At 42.8% G+C, this 21,478-nt stretch overlaps 1 gene segment (V, D, J or C); it reads left to right on the top strand.

Annotated features, from left to right (window-relative positions):
• The first annotated feature begins 19,812 nt into the window (after positions 1–19,812).
• LOC101693682 lies at positions 19,813–20,420 on the top strand. The segment is given in 2 exon segments: positions 19,813–19,946; positions 20,050–20,420. Coding segments are annotated over 2 exon segments (417 nt in total).
• The last annotated feature ends 1,058 nt before the right edge of the window (positions 20,421–21,478 follow it).

The following is a 21,478-nucleotide window of genomic DNA, read 5'->3' as shown; positions in this document are numbered from 1 at the left end:
CAGATGGTTATCAGGTACATGAAAAGATGCTCCACACCAGTCATCATCAGGGAAGCACTAATCAAAACCATGGAAAGATGTCACCTCATACCTGACAGAATGACTAAAATCAAATACCTGCTGAAGAGAATTCTCAGACCCATAGCAATTTAATTAGTAATTCACACCAAATGTAATTGGAAAAATATAGAGAAATGGTTTCTAGGACTACTTCTCCCAGGACAAGCAGTTGGCCCTCACCTTACTGGGAGAGGGGACATATTCCATACAAGAGAACCTATGAATTTGTACCATCAAGAGGGAAAGGCCTCAGCAGTTGAGGGCACCTTTTTGTAGGGACTTGATTCAGGATTCCTGCTCACCTCTGATTACAGAAAATATATATGGATATTGTAGCCAACGAACAGAGTGAGGAGCTCAATTATAGCAAGTAAGTACGAGGAGATATCCTTTCAACAGGAAAATCCAGTGGTGGTCACTCTGGTAGCGTAACTCCTCGCATGTTGGATAAAAGGGAAAGGGAGAACAGGAGTCCCTGCAAGGGTCTATGACACCTATTGGTGCACTGAGACCATCAGGGTGTGCTCACAATCCCTCTGACTCAAGAAGCATGGAGGTCAATACCTAGGACAAAAGGTGCAGGGAGGCTGGTCTCCTCTCAAAGGTTTCCAGCTCTATGCTTTGCTAACTTCTCCTGGATGAGAACAGAGTAAATAGTTTGTAAATCTGTGGAAATACAGAAGAGTATTCCAGTTTTTAATGAGCCATCAAAATGGTAATAATCAGACTTGCCAAGGGTGAAGCATTGGGATAAATATAATTGATAACATCATGGCAATAAATGTGAATGTAGAAGTATAATGATCTCCATTTCAGAGATGAGGAACTGTCTTTAACTAACCACAGGCTTTCTGATCTCAAGTGTTCTGAAATTAATTGTTTAATAATTCTATTCTTATATCTTTATTGAGTATTTCCATTGATGTGTACAGAGAGATCAGATGGAAATGCCACATTGTGTTGATAGCCCACATTGTGTCCAGCACCTCTTTGAGTCTCTGTAAAAACTTCTCAGTGGCTCCAGGTTTCTGTAACAGAAAGAACTGGTCTCCACACATCAGTCTATTGGTATTACTGGACATTCAGAAAGCCTGCAAATCTCATGTCCACCTCTGTCCTGCAGAAGGTTAAAGGGAGAAAACAGTTTCCATGGAGAGGAGCACAGATTCACACTCTGTGGCTTAATTTCACCTGTTGTGCACACCTGGATACTCACACAAGCAATCTGTACTACAGTGTGTACATATCCACCTGTAAAATAGTGGTAAAATGGGCACCTACATCACAATAATGGGGTGCATATGTGAAAAATGGAAGATAATGGGTGTTAAGCAGTTTCTCTAGCAAAATCACAAAATAAAAGATTGTAGTTCCTCAAAGATATCATGGTGAACAAACTCCCCCAGGACCCTCACAACTGCTCTAGGGCACTGCCATCGTGAAGATGCTACTTGGAAAATGTGTTATATAATCAGAGAAGATGCAAATAGGGCCTTCCCTCTGTTGACTAAAACAGCCCATCCCTGACTCTGCAGCTGGGAAAGGAGCCCAAGCCCAGTATTTTCAGGTGGTCCAATCAGTAATCAAGACAGAACACAGACAACTCACCATGGAGTTTGCGCTTGGCTGGGTTTTCCTTGTTGCTCTTTTAAAAGATAAATCAGGGTGAGAAACAGACATTGAGGATGTGAATGCATATGAGTGAGAGAAACTATAGATGTGTGACAGTTTCCTGACAGGGATGTCTTGTGTCTGCAGCTGTCCAGTGTGAGGTGCAACTGGTGAAGCCTGGGGGTGTCCCAGCCTCTGGATTCACCTTCAGTAGCGACTGGATGAACTGGGTCTGCCAGACTCCAGGGAACTGTCAGCAGTGGGTTGCAAATATTAGCAGTAGTAGTAGTTATACATAACCTGCAGACTCTGTGAAGGGCCAATTCACCATCTCCAGAGACAACGGCAAAAACACGCTGCATCTGCAGATGAGCATCTGAGAGCTGAGGACATGGCTCTGTATTACTGTGCAAAAGACACATTGAGGGGACTGCAGTGTGATCCCAGACACAAACCTCATTGTAGGAGGTGATCCGGACCACCAGGGAGTGGACACTACTCTCCAATTATGTCCTTAAGCCCCAGGAGCAGTGCAGGTGGTGTTTATGGGTAGGTTTCCTGTCAGAATCTGGCAATTTCTCTCCAGATAACACTTTCCCTCATGGACCTTCTCTATACACATGATTCTGTGGTTACCTCTTCACTCTCTGACTTTGAAAACTTGTTCTAATGGGAAAACAATTATACTAAAATGCACAAAATACAGAGTCACTCACGTTGTTTATTGCAGTCCCTAAATACCAATGAATCACAAATAAACTGGTGCTCATCAAGTGAGCCTTTACAGAACTCCCAGATGCTCTCACTGTGCATCACAGGTCCACCCAACTCAACGTGCAACATTGCTAGAAGGAGCATAAAGTGCATGCTGGACATCAGGCCACAGAGGCATCAACAATCCAAAGTAAAAGAAGAAAGGGTCTTTGTTAGGGAGTCACTGTCTTAAACAATGCTTATAGCATCAATGTTAGTGACAACATGGGAAAGAAATGGACCCATTCTAGATGTGATGTGAAGTCTGGACATTACACACACACACACACACACACATACACACACACACATACACACACACACACACACACACAAGAGTATGAAACCTTTTTTCATTTCCCCCTAATTATTCTGCAGCAAAATTCGTCCTAAGACAGAAATACAGAGCATACAGGAAGACCTCAAGAAGCAAGAAATATCTGTAGATTGTGGCCATTGCTGCCATGAGCACATGGACAGAAAAGAAACAATCTAACGTTACACCTGAAGAAACTAGAGAAGGTACGATGACTAAATCCTAAATACAGGAGAAGGAAGGAATTAGTAAAGATTAGAGCAGTAATAAATTATAGATACAGATATAGATATAGATGATATAGATAGAACAGACCAAAAATCAAGGTCTTGTTTATTGAATAATAATTTAAAAAAATGATAAAATTGAGAAACCTCTGCCTAGATTTATCAAAAGGAAAACTAGAAAACCCCAAATAAATGATATCAAAATCAATATGTTTCTCTGGGGAACAAACAGGGTTTTGGAGGGGTGGGGTTAAGGGGATGGGGTGACGGGATGGACGAAAGGAGGGCACATGCTTGGAGGAGCAGTGGGAGTTACACACAAATAATGAATTGTTGAACACTAAATCAAAAGCAAATGGTGTATGTCTTGCTTGGAGAAGTGTCTGTTCAGATCTTCTGCCCATTGCTTGATATGTTTGCCTGTTTCATGTGTGTTGAGTTTGAGGAGTTCATTATAGATCCTGGATATCAACCTTTTGTCTGTACTGTCATTTGCAAATATCTTCTCCCATTCTATGGGTTGCCTCTTTGTTTTCTTGACTGTTTCCTTTGCTGTGCAGAAGCTATTGATTTTGATGAAGTCCCAACAGTTTATTTTTGCTTTTGTTTCCTTTGTTCACCTGCTTTTGAAAGGGCCATTTTTTTTTAATTTTCAGCATAAGAGTATTCATTATTTTTGCATCCTAAAGTGCATGCAGGACATGAGGCTACAGAGGCATCAACAATCCAAAGAAGGGAAGTAAGAGCCCTGTGTGTCATTGTCTAGAATCATTCTCACAGCATCAATATTATTGACAGACTGGCAAAGCAGAGAGAAACCCACCAGGACATGGTGTGGATGTGGAGTCTAAAGACCACACAGAGACACACACAGACAACACAGGCACGAGAACATAAAACCTTCACCACCTTCTCCACTATGTCTTCTGAAAACACGGAAGGTCTATCAGCAAGCCATAAATTCTTCATGAGTCAGGGAAGGACACTGTTTCACTGTGTGTGATGTGGGTCAGTGGCAGGGATGGGGTCATGCTCATTGGAAGCCCTCCTGTAGAGCCAATCTCCCACCTTCATCAAAGGAGGGCGAACTCAGGGGTTTTTGTTGGTTTTCCCATATGTGAGGTGGGAGGAGAAGAGTGAGGAATGAAGGTCAAGGAACTTGCAGGCAATAATCCAAGGATACTTCGTGATGACTGACTCCACTAAACGAGGATGAAAACTAGGAGAATAAACTAGAGAGATTGCTGTTCTAAGTAGACAATGGGCCAAATCCATGGAAAATAAGAAGAATTTCATAGGGAAGCAGCCCAAGTTATACAATCAAAGTAGAAGTGGACAGAGCTTATCCAGTGTTCCAGGTGGAAGCTGTCCACTCCATAAGGTCACCATATGGTTCTGAAGATTATGTGTTCACTATGTGCATGTAAACACCAGCTTATCCTGGATCCATGAGAATCTTTAAGTAGACCTACAGGATGGAAGGGACCTTCCACCTGCAGGAAATAGCTAATTGATCTTTCAATTGCTGACATCAGCTCATTGTGTGTGACCTTACTATCTCTAGGTAGAAACCTGGATGCTGATATGATGGGGAAACTAGGTGAGACCTTAGGTCAGGAGGGTGCAGACTCATTATGAGATTGATGTCCTTATACACCAGTACTGGGAATCTTCCCTGCACTCTGAACCCATGTGAGGTGACTGTGAAAGGACAGCTTAGGATGTGGGTGCTCTCCAGACACCAAATATGTCTGTCCCTGACCTGGGACTTCCCAGAATCCAGAACTGTAGAAAATCAGTGTCTGTTGTTTAAAACCAACCAGTTCATGTACATTGTTATAGCAGCTGGAACAGACAAAGACATAAATGACACGTAAACCTAAGCACGGATGCTCTAGAGTTTCTCTGCTGTGTTTGTTCTGAAAAGTACATGATAAGGTCCTCCAATAGGGACAAGGGTAGACTTCTCACATATTCCCTCCTGAATGTAGAACTAACCAGTTGACTATCCTAGGACTCAGTGAAAAAGACACAGTGCACACACAGAAGAACTTTTACACAGGGGAATCACAGTTTTGAAGAGAGTGTGAAACTTCATTGAAGGATGTGATTTTTTCACACTTTCCAGAAGATGTGGACATGATAAGTCTATGGGATTTGAGTCTGAGCATCTCCTTACAGAGTGGTGTTGTACTGGGACTCTCCCTCAGACTGAGAGGGTAGATTCCACTGGCCATGTTTGTTACTGGAAACCATCAACTACCTGTTGAGATTTACTCGTTTTATTATTGTGGAATCCTTTTTTTAATGGGTCCCTGCACTAACCATGGAATATGTCCTAGGCTCAAACCAGGCAATGTGCACAAAAATCACAGACTCCCATTAGCCACACATACGTGTTTTTTGGTTCCTGGGGATGAGCACCCCTAGAAAACCACCCACACCGACATAAACGTAAGCATGCCTGTTACATTTCCTTCTCTCTGAGCCGTGATACCAGCTGCTCTCCATGCAGGTTCACACACATCCTGGAGTCAGAGTGGACACTCACCTCTGTCTGTGCAGATTAAGGTCCCAGAGAACACCTAGTGAGTATGAGACTCCCCTGTGGACCTGGAGGTCAAGATGGTCTCCTCCCCTCTGCAGTCCCACAGCAGGTAAGCCCAGTCTTCCAGGACCTAGCACAGGGTCTAGATGTGTCATCATAATTGGAAATTCCAACATTTCACAGTCTCCAATCCACTCATCATGTGGTAGTTTATTTATTATTAAATATACACAAACAACCTACAGGGAGCCAGGAGACAAGATGCTGTAACCATGGTTCTGTTCATGAAGACACAGTGATAAGGGCTTTCACAGAGGAGTGGTTTAAATCACTCAGTGCAGTCATGAGTACACAGGTTAAAGGGTGTGACCCACCCCAGTTACAGAGGTGTGAAGTGTCATTGCAGAACCAGAGAAGGTGTTAATGTGTAAATGTGGCACTCAGAGACAAGGGTTCACCCAGAAAACTACAGGGAGGTGACACTGATTGCAGCAATGACAAATGTAACAGCCCTGCCATCCTACTAGCTACTCTACACACGAACGCACCTGGTGGTGAAGCTGCTTCAGAGGGGTGAAGTCCATTCATGAAACGTGAGTCAGTAGGGCAGTGGAGCAGCTCTGACTTACCAGATGCAGTGGAATAACCAGCATTGACAAATTTCAACAGGATTTGTACACGTAGCTGCTCTCCCCAAACTTGTACATGCAGGACTTGAACCATGAAAGGATGGAGGAAGGAGTAGTACAAAGAGGCTCCCCAGCAGTGTGGAGCTCCCAATTTGTGCTGGGGTTTCATAAATGCTGAAGTTGCATAGGGCACTTGGTACTAGATTGTTATTATGTCTTATGGTTTTGTTTCCACCTGTAGATGATCATGTCCTCTCTTTGAAAGGCTTTTGCTGTATTGGGTGTGACTCTCTTCCTGGCTCCATTGCCAAGCTGGAGTTGTCTGGGTAGTAGCGGTGAACTGTGTCTCTGCTGTGGCCAAGTGAGAGTCCAGATCCCTCCAGAAATCCTGTTTCTGTTCCCTGACTGGCACTGTGATCCCTTTGAGCTCTCCCATATAGAATCTACTTCTGCTCTTTCCAGGTGACAATCGTTAATGTGGGGGAAGGGGTGGGACCACAAGGATGCTCTGACTTGATGACCCCAACTTAGCTTCTGGTGTTCACTAGGAATCAAGGTCTGGGAAAGGCATGAACATGCCCTGCTCCTCCGCTAGAGATCCAAGTCTATGTATTCTTGCCTGTCTCCGGGTACACAGTCATTTCTGTTCTTCCCCTTGGTTCTCTCCCACAACTCCACTTGTCCCTGGGTGTCCTCAGCTTTGTTTTCCTACCCTCCCCTGAAGACTAGGGCTTTCATTGCAGGTAAAAAACATGTTTGGTCCTCAACTGAGCACCAGTGGTGACATCAGTTCCTCTCCAGGACCCTACAAGGTTCCACCTGTGACCCCAGGATGCTGCTTCTGAGGGTTTTCCTCTACAGATAAAGTCATTATTTTTGTGGTGGATACAGGGGCCATGGGTCTCCATGCATTCCTGCTCTGAGTCATCTTCCCCCAATTCTGCCACAACCACTGGGATGTGTTTCGGGATTTGTCCCCATCTCACACAAAAAAAGCATACATGAGGACAGTATTGGTTTAGTGATGTTGTCCTTGAGAACTTCACAATATATCACACTAGAGCACACTCAATGTCAAGAAACCCATTACATAGTCTAGCTAAATCTTGTGACAGTTTATTTGCCATCAGCAGTCTGTGTCCACAATACGCTAAGATGGTGGTTCACGATCCCCCCTAAGCACTTGTCTCTCCCCAGAGTTTAAATTCATTATTTGTCTCATGACCACAATTATTGGATAGACTTATTTAAATTTAGTGATCTACAGCTTGTCCTATCTATTTTATTAGCTCTTGCAACTCCAATCTGAGGCATGACTTTATCATAATACAAAAACCTATACACTATGGAGTATTATGCCTCCATCAGAAAGGACGAATACCCAACTTTTATAACAACATAGACAGGACTGGAGGAGATTATGCTGATTAAAATAAGTCAAGCAGAGAGACTCAATGATCATATGGTTTCACTTATTTGTGGAGCATAACAAATAGCATGGAGGACATGGGGAGTTAGATAGAAGGGGATTGGGGTAAATTGGAAGAGGAGGTGAATCACGAGAGACTATTGACCCTGAAAAACAATCTGAGGGGTTTGAAGTGGCGGGGGGTGTGAGCTTGGGGGAACCAGGTGGTAGGTATTATGGAGGGCACAGATTGCATGGAGCACTGGGTGTGGTGAAAAAATAATGAATACTGTTTTTATAAAAATAAATTAATTAATTTATAAAAAAATAAAGTCCCATCAATCTGAGAAATAAGTAAATAAATAAATAAAACCTGGGAACGATCCCAAGCCCAATCACCAGCTTAAAAATGGACACATTTTAGCATTATTTGTTCCATTTCTTTGAAAAAGATGGATGGTACTTTGATAGGAATTGCATTAAATGTGTAGATTGCTTTAGGTAGCATAAACATTTTCACAATATTTATTCTTCCAATCCAGAAGCATGGAACATTTTTCCATTTCTTTGTGTCTTCCTCAAGTTTATAAAAAATAAAAAAAATAATTTAAAAAAATGGACACATTGTGCTCTATGTTATCTTTGAAATGTTGCCCATCATTAAAAGAATAGTTTATTGCAGCTTCCTGATGGTGCATAGGAGAAGAATGAACCACAAGCAAGTCAGCTGCAAGAGAATGGTACCACGGGGCAACAGTAGAAATGACTGTCACCCTGAGCAACTCCTCAGTCTCATATTTATTAGAAAGTAGGTAACAACCAACAAAGAAGATGGAGTAGGTTACACATTGACCATAAGTCTTGTAGATAAGTCATAAGAAAGGAGAAATATGTCTGGTCACATAATACATGACCTTTAGTGACCAAGCCCAAAGAAAAGGATTGTTTGACTAACTGCAATCACTCTCTGGGGTAGGGGACATCACGGAAAAATGTAGCAGGCAAAGAGAAAAGGAGGGATTAGGTTCATCTGTGCGGCAGAAAGAAAAGAGAGGAATGAAGGTCAAGGACCTAGCAGGCACTAATTCTACTAAACATGTGCGAAACTGAAAGAAGAAAAGAGGAAACTAAGCATTCTAAGTAGAAAATAGTATGAATCCTTGGAAAATTAGAACAATCCATAGAAGCACCACCGTAAAAAGATAATGATAGAAGTAAATTGTTCTCTACCCAGTGTCTGCAGGGGGAGGTGTCCACTCCCCAAGGTCACCAGGTAGTTCTGAAGGTCTTGTGTTCCCTGTGTGCACACAGAGACCAGAAGCTTCTACTATATCCATGAGAATCCTCAGGTTGAGATGCTGGATTGGAGGGGCCTTCCACCTGCAGGGAATAACTAACTGATCCTTCAGTTGTTGCTGTCAGCTCAATGTGTGTGACCTCTACCATCCCAGGGAATCCTAACAACAATGTAATGGGATGAGGAGGAGGAGGAGGAGGGCTCTCAGGGAAGCACTTAGGTCAGGAGACAGCAATCTCATGATGGTATTAGGGCCTTTACCCACCAGGACTGGGAAAGATCCTTGCCTCCTGGCCCCACATGAGGTGACAGGGAAAGGACACTCTTAGATGTGTAGGCTCTCCAGACTCCAGATCTGTCTACACCTTGACATGCGACTTCCAAGACTACAGAAGAGAATGTGGGAAGTAAGTGTGTGTTGTTTAAAGTCACTCAGTCTTTGTACCTTGTTACAGCAGCTGGAACAGATGAAGACATTAGTGATGCATGAACCGAAGCACTGATGCTCTGGAGTTTTTCTGCTGCTTTTGTTGTGAAAAGTACCTGATAAGTTCCTTCAGTGAGATTCAGAGTGGGCTTGTCACATGTTCCCTCCCACAGACAGGACTAACCAGTTGACTATCCCAGGGCTATGTGAAAGGATGCAGTGGACACGCACAAGGAGGACCTTGGTACAAGGGAGTCAGGGTTTCCTAGAATTTCTGGAACTTTCACTTAAGGGTGATGATTTTTCAAACTTTCCAGAAGATGTGGATGTGATGGCTCTGTGGGATTCGATTCTGATCATCACATAACAGAGTAGTGTTTTACTGAAAGCCCTAAAGGTTAAGCTCTTTTGTTCCCTAGTTCCTTCCAGGATTCTTTCATTCTCTGTGTTGTGTTTGTCAGTTTGGCTATGATATGCCTTAGAGATCATCAGCTTTTGTTGCATTTAATGTGAATTCCCTATACTTCCTGGATTTTGATGTCTGTGTCCTTCTGCAAATTATGGAACTTTTCAGCTACTATCTTACAGAATAAACCTAATCCCTCCTTTTCTCTCTGTCCATCTCCAGAGACGCTTATGATACAAATATTATTATGGTTTTAAAAGGTCCCTGAGTTCCCTAAGTCCACCTTTGTGGTCCATTATCTTGGATTCCATCATCTTCTCAGTCATTATTTTCTATAATTTTATCTTGAATACCACAGATTTGCTCCTCTCCATCCATCCTTATTTTTTATGGCCTCCACTTGGGATTGTGTCTTGGTTTTAGAGCTTGTTTGTTTGTTTTTAATTTGGACCTCATTCAATTTTAGTTCATCTATCACTGCAGTAAGGGATTCTTAGTGTCTTCTAACCTTTTTTCAAGGCCAGCTAGTATACTTAAAATCATCGCTTTAAATTCTAGTACAGACTTCATATTTATGTTTGTATTGATTAAAAACCTGGGAATGAGATCTACATCTGACTCATTCTTTTATGGTGAATTCTTCCATCCTCTCATTTCTTTTCAATATCTTCTTTTTTCAATTTTTATTTTATTTTTTTCAGTGCTCCAATTATCATTGTTTATGCACCACACCCAGGGCTCCATGCAATACGTGCCCTCCAGAATGTCCCCCACCAGGCTCACCTAACCCCCCACTACCGCCTACTCCAAAACCCTCAGTTTCTTTCTCAGAGTCCAGTTTCTCAGGATTCATCTCACTCTCAATTTTCCCCAATTCTGTTCTTCTCTCCTTCTTTAAAAATCCTCCGTGTTATTCTTTATACTCCACAAGTAAGTGAAACCATATGATAATTGACTCTCTCTGCTTGACTTATTTCACTCAACATAATCTCCTCTTGACGTGTCCATGTTGATGCATAAGGCGGATATTTATCCTTTATGATGGAGGCATAATACTCCATTGTATATATGAACCAAATCTTTATCCACTCGTCTGTTAATGGGCATCTTGACCCTTTCCACTGTTTCGCAAATGTGGCCATTGCTGCTATGAATATTGGGGTATACATGGCCCTTCTTTTCACGACATCTGTATCTGTGGGGTAAATACCCAGGAGTGCAATGGCAGGGTCATAGGGAAGTTATATTTTTAATTTCTTAAGGAACCTCCACACTGTTTTCCAAAGTGGATGCACCTACTTGCATTCCCACCAACAATGTAAGAGGGTTCCCCTTTCTGCACACCTTCTCCAAAACAGGTTGTTTACTGTCTTGTTAATATTGGCCAATCTAACACCAGTTAGATTGGTATCTAAAGTGGTATCTCAATATGGTTTTGATTTGAATCTCCCTGATGGCTAAGGATGATGAACATTTTTTCATATGTGTGTTAGCCATTTGTATGTCTTCATTGCAGAAGTGTCTGTTCATCCATTCATTGTTTTTTTTTTTTTTCCTTGAGAATAAAATAAGATGAGGGGAATAAACTAAGACAAATTAGGATTTGTCATAATGAATGCTACTTAAATAGAATATAGATCACAAAAATAAAATATATATCAATGAAAAAATTAAAAATAGAAAAAATAAGAATGTGTATATAAAAATTAAACCTAAAAAATGAGGAGAAAATAAATCAAAAATAAAAATAATAAAAACAAGAATAAAAAGAAAGAAAGCTAAGCCTACTTCCCTGGGAACTGAAAGTGTGCCACATTCTATGATCATTAAACTTGCTGAGATGGAATTGTTCTGAGGATCTTTTGGGGGAGGTGCCTGCTATGATTATTCCAGGGGTTTTGCCCTCAGGAAAGGCACCTCTTGGGAGCAGAGGGTAGGGCTTCCTGTAGTTGTATCTGCCCTCCACTAGGTGCCACTGTTTTGCTTCCTGATGGCACTGATGGGTAGTTGAACATAGCATCTTCTCTCTGGGCAGAGGTTGAAATTTCACATACACCCCACTCTTCAGTGAGCCCTCACAGAGCAGCAATCAACCCCTTTCTCTCCAATGTTTCCATCTGAAACACATGTTCACCCTACCTGTGTCTCAGCTGCTGTATATCAGGCACATGATAGAGTTTCAAAACTTCTAGGGACTCCTATGGTGTGGAACCATGCTATTCTTCCAGGGGAGAGTATTATATCTTTTTTCATTTTCCTACAGGTGTCAGGAAAGACATCCCATGACCAGATTGTGGTTCACCGTTTATGGCAAATCAGACCAGAAAGCCCACACTTATTCTCACTGTTCAACCAGGTTCCTGGCTCTTTGCCTAGCATCTGTGCATCACAGTGGTACAACACATCCTTCTTGTGCCTCTGCAGACCTCAGACCCTGAAATTCTGCCCCACTTTGCCACATCAGCACCTTTATGCCAGCCACATCCCCATAGTAGCACACTTCTAAAAGTTCATATTTTGTGCTCTGCTGCTACAATACATTGGGGTAGCTTCCAGAAGCAGGCTCCATCCCTGATGTCACCCCCACAGCTCTATCTGTCCCAAGACAACACTGCACCTATTACATAACAAAAGCAGGTCGGTTTTCTATTTGAAGACTAGTGGGTTTTCTTCTCTCAGACCTCTGATTGTCTTCTTGGCTGCTCAGAATGACTTGATGACTACCTAGCTGTGTTCCAGAAATCCAAGCATAGCAAACCCTTCTCCACCATCCTAACTACTCCGTCCCACATTTTCTTGTAGCAAAGAGGGTGTGATCAACTCCTTCTTATAACAGCATATAACTCCTTCTTATATGCTGAAGCTCAAAGTTGAAATCCAGTCTTTTATTTCAGAATATCCTAATTTATTTCTCTCTTTGCTCTGATCAAGTTGTCTTATTGTTCACTTGCTCTTTGAATGAGCAAATTGATTAAATATTATGCAATTATTATGCATTAATGGTTGACATATTTTATCCACCGACATAACCTCTCTCACTAGGAGACTCAGAGAAGAGTGCACCTCCTGGCAGTGAGCTTGGGGCTATGAGCAAGTAGCGAGGGGTGCTCCCCAAGGACAAGGATTGCAGGAATATTACTAGCACCACTCCATGTCTCTGTGCAGTGAACACAGGTGCATTTTGGATGGCATGGCCAGTTTGCAGTCTTCCTGATGCACATGATGCATTCAGGGATGGAAAGTGGGGAATGTGGAGAACAGAGGTCCTGAACTCATGCATCAAGGTCAAAGAGTCTGATCTGAGAAAATGAAAACAGATAGAACAGAGCTGCAACCTGACATTGAATTGGAATTGAATTTCCCTGCTGCGTCTATTGTCAACAGTCCCTGTAAATCCTTCTTTTTTTAATTTATTTTTTATTTATTTTCAGCATAACAGTATTCATTATTTTTGCACCACACCCAGTGCTCCATGCAATCCGTGTCCTCTCTAATACCCACCACCTGGTACCCCTGTAAATCCTTCTAATAGGTTGACGGGTAGCATTTATTTATTTATGTATTATTTATTTATTTACTGCTCTTCCATTATACTTAATTTACTAATTGAAAGGCAAAGGGCTTGGAACTGAGAAAAATAAAATATTTGGAGAAAGAAAGTCAAAGAATCCACCAGAAACTTACAGTGGACCGGCAGATTGACTTTGTTAGTTTAGGAGGGATATGATGCATGAATCCTTTTTAAATGTCCCACTGCAGAATTCAGTAGGGCAGAGACTAGAATTGGAGGAAATATTCCTAAATGCATGGCCTCACCAGGTACTATGTCACAGGGAGATTAGGCATGTGCTCTTGAGTCCATTGACCACTAACCATCAGTGCCAGTGGGAGTATCTTTGGACAACAGAGTAAATGCATCTCTCAGAGATTGTGTAAATTTATTTTAGGGATACTCTCTTCTCAACCTTTCCAGAGAATGTGGATATGATGATCTTGTGGTATCTGACTCTGAACCACATTGTGAACCATTGTCCCACCATGACAGCTCTCAGGTGTGAACCTCAGCAATTGGATATAAAAGCTGGTATGACCCAGGATGGAAACACAAATCTAGAAGATTTTCATCTGCAGGAAGGAATGGAGGCTTTGCTTCAGGAATGACTTCACAATGTAGGAAAGGGCACATACAAGAAATAAGACATATGCATGTGCCATGGAGGGTGTACATGGGGTTAAGTCCATCTACCTGTGTGCCGTGGGCTCCTGAAGACTGTTTTCTCACAATGTTCCACCTTTCAGGTTCCCCAGAAAGTTGCTGCTGAAGATGACACACGAGAAGGAAATAAAAAATATAAAAAATAAAAAGATAAACTCTTTCTGAGTTTCCTTCCAAGTACTGAATCAAGGTTATAACCAGTTTGTCTCTAATTTGCACCATGTGCAAATTAGAACATTTAACTACCAGACTTTGATAACACCTCGTGACACCAAAGAGGTGAGATACTGCAGATGATCTGAGAGAAATGACATCCAGGTTGCCTCCAGTATCTTGATGTAAAATCAATTTTATGGCACTTCCCAATGCCAGGTAACTCCCATCAAGGGTGGACATAGTGGCAGCATTCCCAAAGGTGACAGGAAGACCCAAACAGGGACTGGGAGAAGGAAGAGATTCTTCTGAAAGTATGTTCAGATACTTCTTCTGAAAGTATCTTCAGATACTTCAGAGTTCCAAAAGGTCTCTCCTGTCTCCTTGACCAGAATCATCTCATTGCCACAGAGACACAGATCCCACATTAGAAATAAGATTGTGCCCACAAGGCTGATATTATTTCAACATAAAATTAGACCCACAAACTCCCTTAATGGACAAGGATTTGAATTATATTCTTATTCTTCAATCCATTGCTATAAACGTTACTCTAGATTTCTGCTCCATGGTTACACCCTAGTGTAGGTATTATGGGCATCAAGATTTTCCAAATATACCTTAAACATATGACATAAACATATTACACATGTCCTTATAGCATCTTCACAGAAACTTCCTCATTTTAATTATGTTTCATTTATATTCCCATAATTGACAATAATCTTTCAAAAACACCTATGTAAAGCAGAATTTTAACAGGGCAGAGAAACTCGCATATTGATGCAAAACTGTTCCTCTGCATCTTCTTCAGGTTCATGTTTCTTCTGGAAAGCATATAAATAATACATTTTCTGAGTTCCTCAGCTACATATCTAGGGGGGAAGCAACTTTATTGCAACATCAGATGCTGGAAACAATTCGAACCCCAAACAACTTCTTAAAAAATTAAAATCCTGCTATGTTCATTCTTTGGAAAGGTGCTAATCTTTAAAACCAGTGATTCTTTTTTAATGTCTGCATTATATTAATTGTTTCAAAACTACATTGTACTTCAGTAGTTTTTACTTAGAAAATAAAGAACTGTAAGAACTGAAATCACACCTCTAACAGGAATCTCTACACTCCCCCCAGTACTTTTCCTGTCTCACTTTAGTCACTGACATCATATCTTGTGTTCCAGTGGGTTGTCCAGGTCTCCTCTCCATTAAACACTGGAGCAGGTCCTGTCTATCAAGCAAATCTCCACTTTGCAGGGACAAACTGTGGGGACCCCTGGATAGAACAAAACAGCAGTCAAGTTTGCAACAAGCCATCACATAAGAGAAAAGAACCAACCAATAATAGTGCACAGTCATCTTTCAAGGTTGTTAATAAGTACAACACCATGAGCAAGGGAAAGCCATGGCCAAAGTCAAAACAACATTGAAAAACAGAGAGTCCTTCCCAGAAATTGTGGAAATTTTAACAATCTACATATGTGCATTAACTAGGACCTTTGCAAAAATGAAGCATATAGTGACAGACATTATTTCTCAGGAAAAGTCATTAAATTCCTATCAAAGACATGTTCATTGCTCAGGAAAATTTCAGAATGACCTCTGAGTATTCCAAGACAAGCTCCCTCTAGGATACAGCCTGAAGGAACAAGACCTTGACAGTCTCTGGTAGATAAAAATGCAGATTCTGAGCTTCAGAATGAAGGGGAGGTTGCACCATAAATGAAGTTAATCTGAGGTGGTCCTGAGAGAGAGAACCCAATTCTAGGTAAGACATAATGGGGGGACACAGATGGACTCTGGAAAGCAAGAGGCAATGGATGTCTGTGTCTCAATTCAAACTGGCTCTAATATAAACCCTTGGGACTGTCACACATGACAATGTTATCATGGTTGTGTCTGGAGGGGGTAGTTTGGAATGGAGAGAATGGGGTAGAAGTATCCTTCCCATCTGTACTTCTCAAGGACACTATTTTCAGAACCCTCAACATAAGGGCTGCATTTATTCTCCTATCTGAATCAACCAAAAACAAAAACAAAAAAAAAAAGTGTGCAAAATATATTACAAAAGCTAAACCAGATGGAAATACATGAATTATAGTGATGCAACAGAGAACTGTTAATACAAGGTTCAGAGTGGGGTCGAGCAGGTTAGACAGGATAGACAGACAGAAGGGACCAACATGGACAGAATGAGAAACAGTAAAGCCAGAGATAAGGAGACACAGTGACAAACCCTCCAGGAGTCCAGAAGAGATACGAGGACTGGGGTGGAACTTCCCTTCTCACAGGATGAAGGATGGAGACCTAAACTCTGGGGCTGATAGCTGGGTGCTCCCCTTAACTGTCTCTTTCTCTCACTCATGGCCAATTAGTCAGCAAGTCTTGCCAGTGACAAGTTCAAGACGCACTCAGAATCCAACCATTTCTCACCCCTTCGCTGCTGCCACCCTGGACAGAGCTCCTATCAGTTTTCACTTGGATGCCCTCAAGAATTTCCTCACCTTCCAGATTTCAATCTCCCATGTCCCTATCTCACTCCTAACTACTCTTGACACCAGAGTCAGTCAGAGAATCATTTACCATGTGGAGAAAGAGAGGATTGTTGCTGGTTTGTGGTTTGTCTTCCCTCCTCAAATGTAAGCCCCAAGAAGGCAAGTTCTTCTATTTCTACTCATTGATGTATTCACAGAGACCACGCAGGGCTACAGTTTGTGCAGTTAGAACCAAATAAATATTAGTTAATGAACTACACAAACAGTTATAGAACTGTATACTAGATTTCTGGGTAAAGAATAAAGGATCGGAAACCTGGGTGGCTCAGGGGGTTGGGCCGCTGCCTTCAGCTCAGGTCATGATCTCAGGGTCCTGAGATTGAGTCCCACATCGGGCTCTCTGCTTAGTGGGGAGCCTGCTTCCTCCTCTCCCTCTCTGCCTGCCTCTCTGCCTACTTGTGATCTCTGTCTGTCAAATAAATAAAATCTTAAAAAAAAAAGAATAAAGGATCTGCATTTTGTATTTATTTGTGGGTTTTCAGAATGGTCGGGGTCTAGAAATCATGTCTCTCTCTCGCTCTCTCTCTTTTTTTTTTTTTTTTTTTTTTGGTCATCATCACTGAGACTACAATGGCCTCTTCATAATGTTCACTACATGAACTAGTGGAAAGAATGTCCGATAGGTTGACTACATAACATGGTTCCTAGAACTGGCTTGGACAGAATACGGATGCTGTTCTCTCCCCATGTACAAAAGCAGGTACATGTAAAGAATAGAGGTCATAAGCAATGGCCAGTCTGCAGGAAAACCACTATTCAACAGGAGTTGAATGAATTCTGCACCAGTGACACACAGTGCAGGGGTGACGAAGATAACTCTTCTCTTTGAGGACTAAGAAAATTGTAGGCATCTCTGCTTCTTCTAGCTTGTGAACAAGTACCATGGTGGTATACATGTTCTATGGGAGATGCACACAGGGAATATTGGGAGCCACGAAGAAGTAAGTGATCATCTTACCTGAGGAGGCCATGTGGTCAAGGAAGGACTTATGATAAAGTTTTTACCTGAGCTGAACCAAGGCTTAGGACGAAATCTAGCAGATAAGAAAAAGCACATTGAAAAAGGCAGAGACTGTGTGAAGCCCAGCACACATGGTCGCCTTCCCGTGTTGATCCTGGGAGGAAGTTAACAAAACAGGGAAGGACAGGAAACCCTTATGGCACACATTCCTCTAAGAACAGTACCTCTACTTTCCAATGCTCATGGACACTCCTCCTCTGAAACTACCATTTCCCCCCTAGAAAGGTGACCAATAAAGGGGCTTAACAGAGTTGAAAAGATGGGGAGACAGAAATCAGAGAAGGGAATCAATTATCTAGTTTCCACTCCAGTTTATGGGAGGACAGATGCATGTGTGTAGACCATGGTGTTCCCTGTTATCGTCAGCACCTACAAGGAACAATGTAGGTTCACACTAGCTCTGTCCCAAAGCATGACATGGCTTCCAGGAGGCTCCATGTGGGGCAACACGGTCTTCTTCCTGGTTGTACAGCTCCTGAGGCATTCCAAGTGGATTTCCACTCCTTTGTTCTAAATGCACTTTGTACAAAGAAATGGACAGAATCTGAAGCAGAGATCATGTTTTCAGGAAAGCATAATGGTTCTTATTTTATGATTAAAATAGAAAGCCAAGAGGGTGGCAGAGTAGCAATACATTTGCACTGTTTTGACAGAGACTACATTCTAGTCACAGTTAACACCCACAGTCAAGATCCACAATGGCTCAATGTAAATAAGTTCTTGGGACAGTAGGAGACACACATTTGTCGAGCCTCCTAATGAGCCTCAGCAATGCAGGAAAACTATTCTCAAAAAAAGGAGATTCCACACATATCCGGTACACTCTGTGGGAGTGTGGGCAGATGTGGCTGCAGAAATGGGTCCTCTCCATGCACTGGTGACAAGGAAAGAAGGCTCCTGGTTTGAGGCAAAGAGCAGCTGCTGTTCCCAGGTGGTGACTGCAGCTCACAGCTGAGGTTAGCAGTGGAGCTGAGTGGAGAATGTGGGAGTTATGGGCATAGTCAGAGGCTGGCCACTTGACATGACATCCACAGGCTGGTGCCTGAGTGTCGGATTTGTTTGTGCACAGGTTTCTTCTGCAGCAGGACAACTCCCCAATGCTGTGCTTCCTCCTGGTGCCTCATATCTTCCATGGACAGGTCTTTCTGAGTTTCTAACTCAACCTTCTCTGGTCCACCTCTTACTGTCTTTAGTTCTCTTCTCCACAGCCAGCAGAAAAGTTCCTGAACAACAAGGGAGTTCTTCTCTTCTTTGGAGCAAAGAACTCCTGGGTCAAGAGGGTGTGTGGATGAGGCTGAAGCAAGTGGCTTCTGTCTGCTCTTTCAGATCTTCCTCCAGCTGGTGCTTCCAACTGCTGCCTTCAGAGCTGTCAGTCATTAAAGCCTGTGATTCCTAATACATACAGCAACACGACTGTATCCACAAGGATTGATTCTGGGGCAAAGAAGCCCCACAGAGAAAGTACATAGAGTACAATGACCCATTTATGAATTCTACAGAATTAAAGCCAGTATAAAGTGACATGAGGAAGAACAATAGTTATGTGGGAACAGGGAGGACAAGGGAAAGGGAAGGAGGAATTCCAGGGGGAAATCTGGACATTTTAGGGAGAATTGGTGCACTCACTGTCAATAATGTTAATTGCAGCACCTGTGTTTATCATATAACATACATCATTTGTGGGCTGTTGGTCTTGTGTCGAGTATACCCATTGAACTGATTATAGGTAATAACAAAGGTTATTCTGGAGGGACATAGAGAGATCAGAAGATATGAAAATACACCTGCACGATGCTGATTTTCTCTATATTTATGGTAAAGTATAAAATAAGCAAAATCAATCCATCCCCATTACAGGATGGGTTCCACATCCCTCATAGCCTGACACTATGTCCTGCAGATGATTTGGGGTTGGGGGAAGAAATTCCTGTGGGGGGAGCACTGGCCTAGATCCTGGGGTCAGTCTCACCCCATATATGTTCATGGACACCCTGCAAACACAAGTATACACCCTGGAATGTTATATAATAAAAAACTTTTTTTTTCAAAATTTGTCATTAGCATTAAATTAAAGGTATTCACAACTGCGTGGGTCACTGGCTCTCTGTCAGAATAGATCCCCAAGCTGAATATATAGCCAGAGGACATGCAAATAGGGCCTTCTCTCTTCTGATTTAACCAGCACAGCCAAATCCTGCAGGTGGGAGAGGAGCCCCAGGCCCAGGATACCCAGGTGTTCATTCAGTGATCAGGACAGAATACAGACAGCTCACCATGGAATTTGTGCTGGGCTGGGTTTTCCTTCTTGCTCTTTTAAAAGGTAACTTATGGAGAAAAAAAGAAATTGAGTATGTGAGTGAATGTGAGTGAGAGAAAAACAGGATATGTGATAGTTTCCTGACCAAGATGTCTTGTGTCTGCAGGTGTCCAGTGTGAGGTGCAGCTGGTGGAGTCTGGGGGAGACCTGGTGAAGCCTGGGGCGTCCCTGAGACTCTCCTGTGCAGCCTCTGGATTCACTTTCAGCAACTACTACATGAACTGGGTCCGCCAGGCTCCAGGGAAGGGGCTGCAGTGGGTCGCATGGATTAATACTGGTGGAAGTAGCACAAGCTACGCAGACTCTGTGAAGGGCCGATTCACCATCTCCAGAGACAATGGCAAGAACACGCTGTATCTGCAGATGAACAGCCTGAGAACTGAAGACACGGCCATGTATTACTGTGCAACAGACACAGTGAGGGGCCCTCAGTGTGAGCCAGGACAGAAACCTCCCTGTTGTCACAGGATGTGCTGAGCTGCATGGGGCACTCAGGGCAGCAGAGAGTGCTCAGCATCCACAGCAGAGATCAGACCCAGGAGCAGGTGCAGTGGGTAGGACTTCCTTTTGAGATCAGGGATTTCCTCTCCAGACTCTCAGCTGTCCACAGAGATATTTTTTTTTTCTTTCATCTCTCGTACCTCGTGTGTTCTCCGTGCAGCCAACCACAAGAATATAACTTTGCTTCCACAGAGCAGATATCTCACCAGTATCTGGGGAACTTCCCTTCATCAACCTCTTCTATGTCTCATTTTCGTCCTCCAGAGAAGCACATGTTGCAATTTCCCACCGTCCTTGAGAAACACGTGCACAGCCCAGGCTCTCTGCATGCTGTGTGCCTGTTCTCTGCCCTCAGCGGGGCACACACTGTCCCCACATGTTTATGACTGCCCAAGTCAGTTCTTTTCCTCCTGGCACCAGGTTATCCTCTGGCTCATTGTACATGTGGGCGGACACAGGTGATCAGGAACTGCCCTTCTGTAGGCACCGCTCCATTTCCTGGATGGAAAAGGAGTCCACCTGCTATGAGGGACGCTCAGATTTCCCCAGAAAGCGGTGGGATGACAATCCAGAGAGGGAAACCCATCCCTGTCCTTCTGGGTCCTGTTCTGGTAGGGAGAATCCATGAGAGCGTCCTTGGTGACTGTGTTTGAGACATGTTTCCCAGCTTCCACACAGGGAATCCATGTGAATCCTGAGGTCCAGCTGGCAGGTCCCAGATCCTTGCCCACCCTGTGCTATCCATTGAATATCCATCAGAAACCACCCCCCAACCTCATTCTCTCCTTCTTCTGACTTCTCCCTCAACCTGTCCTGTATCCTGAGCCCCATGTAACTGGTGTCCTGTTACACTGTCCAGATCTTCACCAAGTGTCAGATGGAGAAAGGTTCAATAATGAATGTCTACCATGATGGGAGGGCTCTGAAGTGGGGCTGAAATGGGGATATATGGCTCAAACCATGATCCAGAAGTAAAATAATATAGCAGGTACTATATGAGACAATACTGTCACTTCCTCTCATATCCCTGCTTT

This window comes from Mustela putorius, unplaced genomic scaffold (assembly GCF_011764305.1).
Source record: "Mustela putorius furo isolate JIRA1106 unplaced genomic scaffold, ASM1176430v1.1 tig00000129_pilon_pilon_pilon, whole genome shotgun sequence".
NCBI lineage: Eukaryota > Metazoa > Chordata > Mammalia > Carnivora > Mustelidae > Mustela > Mustela putorius.
The sequence above is the reverse complement of the archived record's forward strand: the minus strand, read 5'-3'. Positions and strand labels throughout refer to the sequence as shown.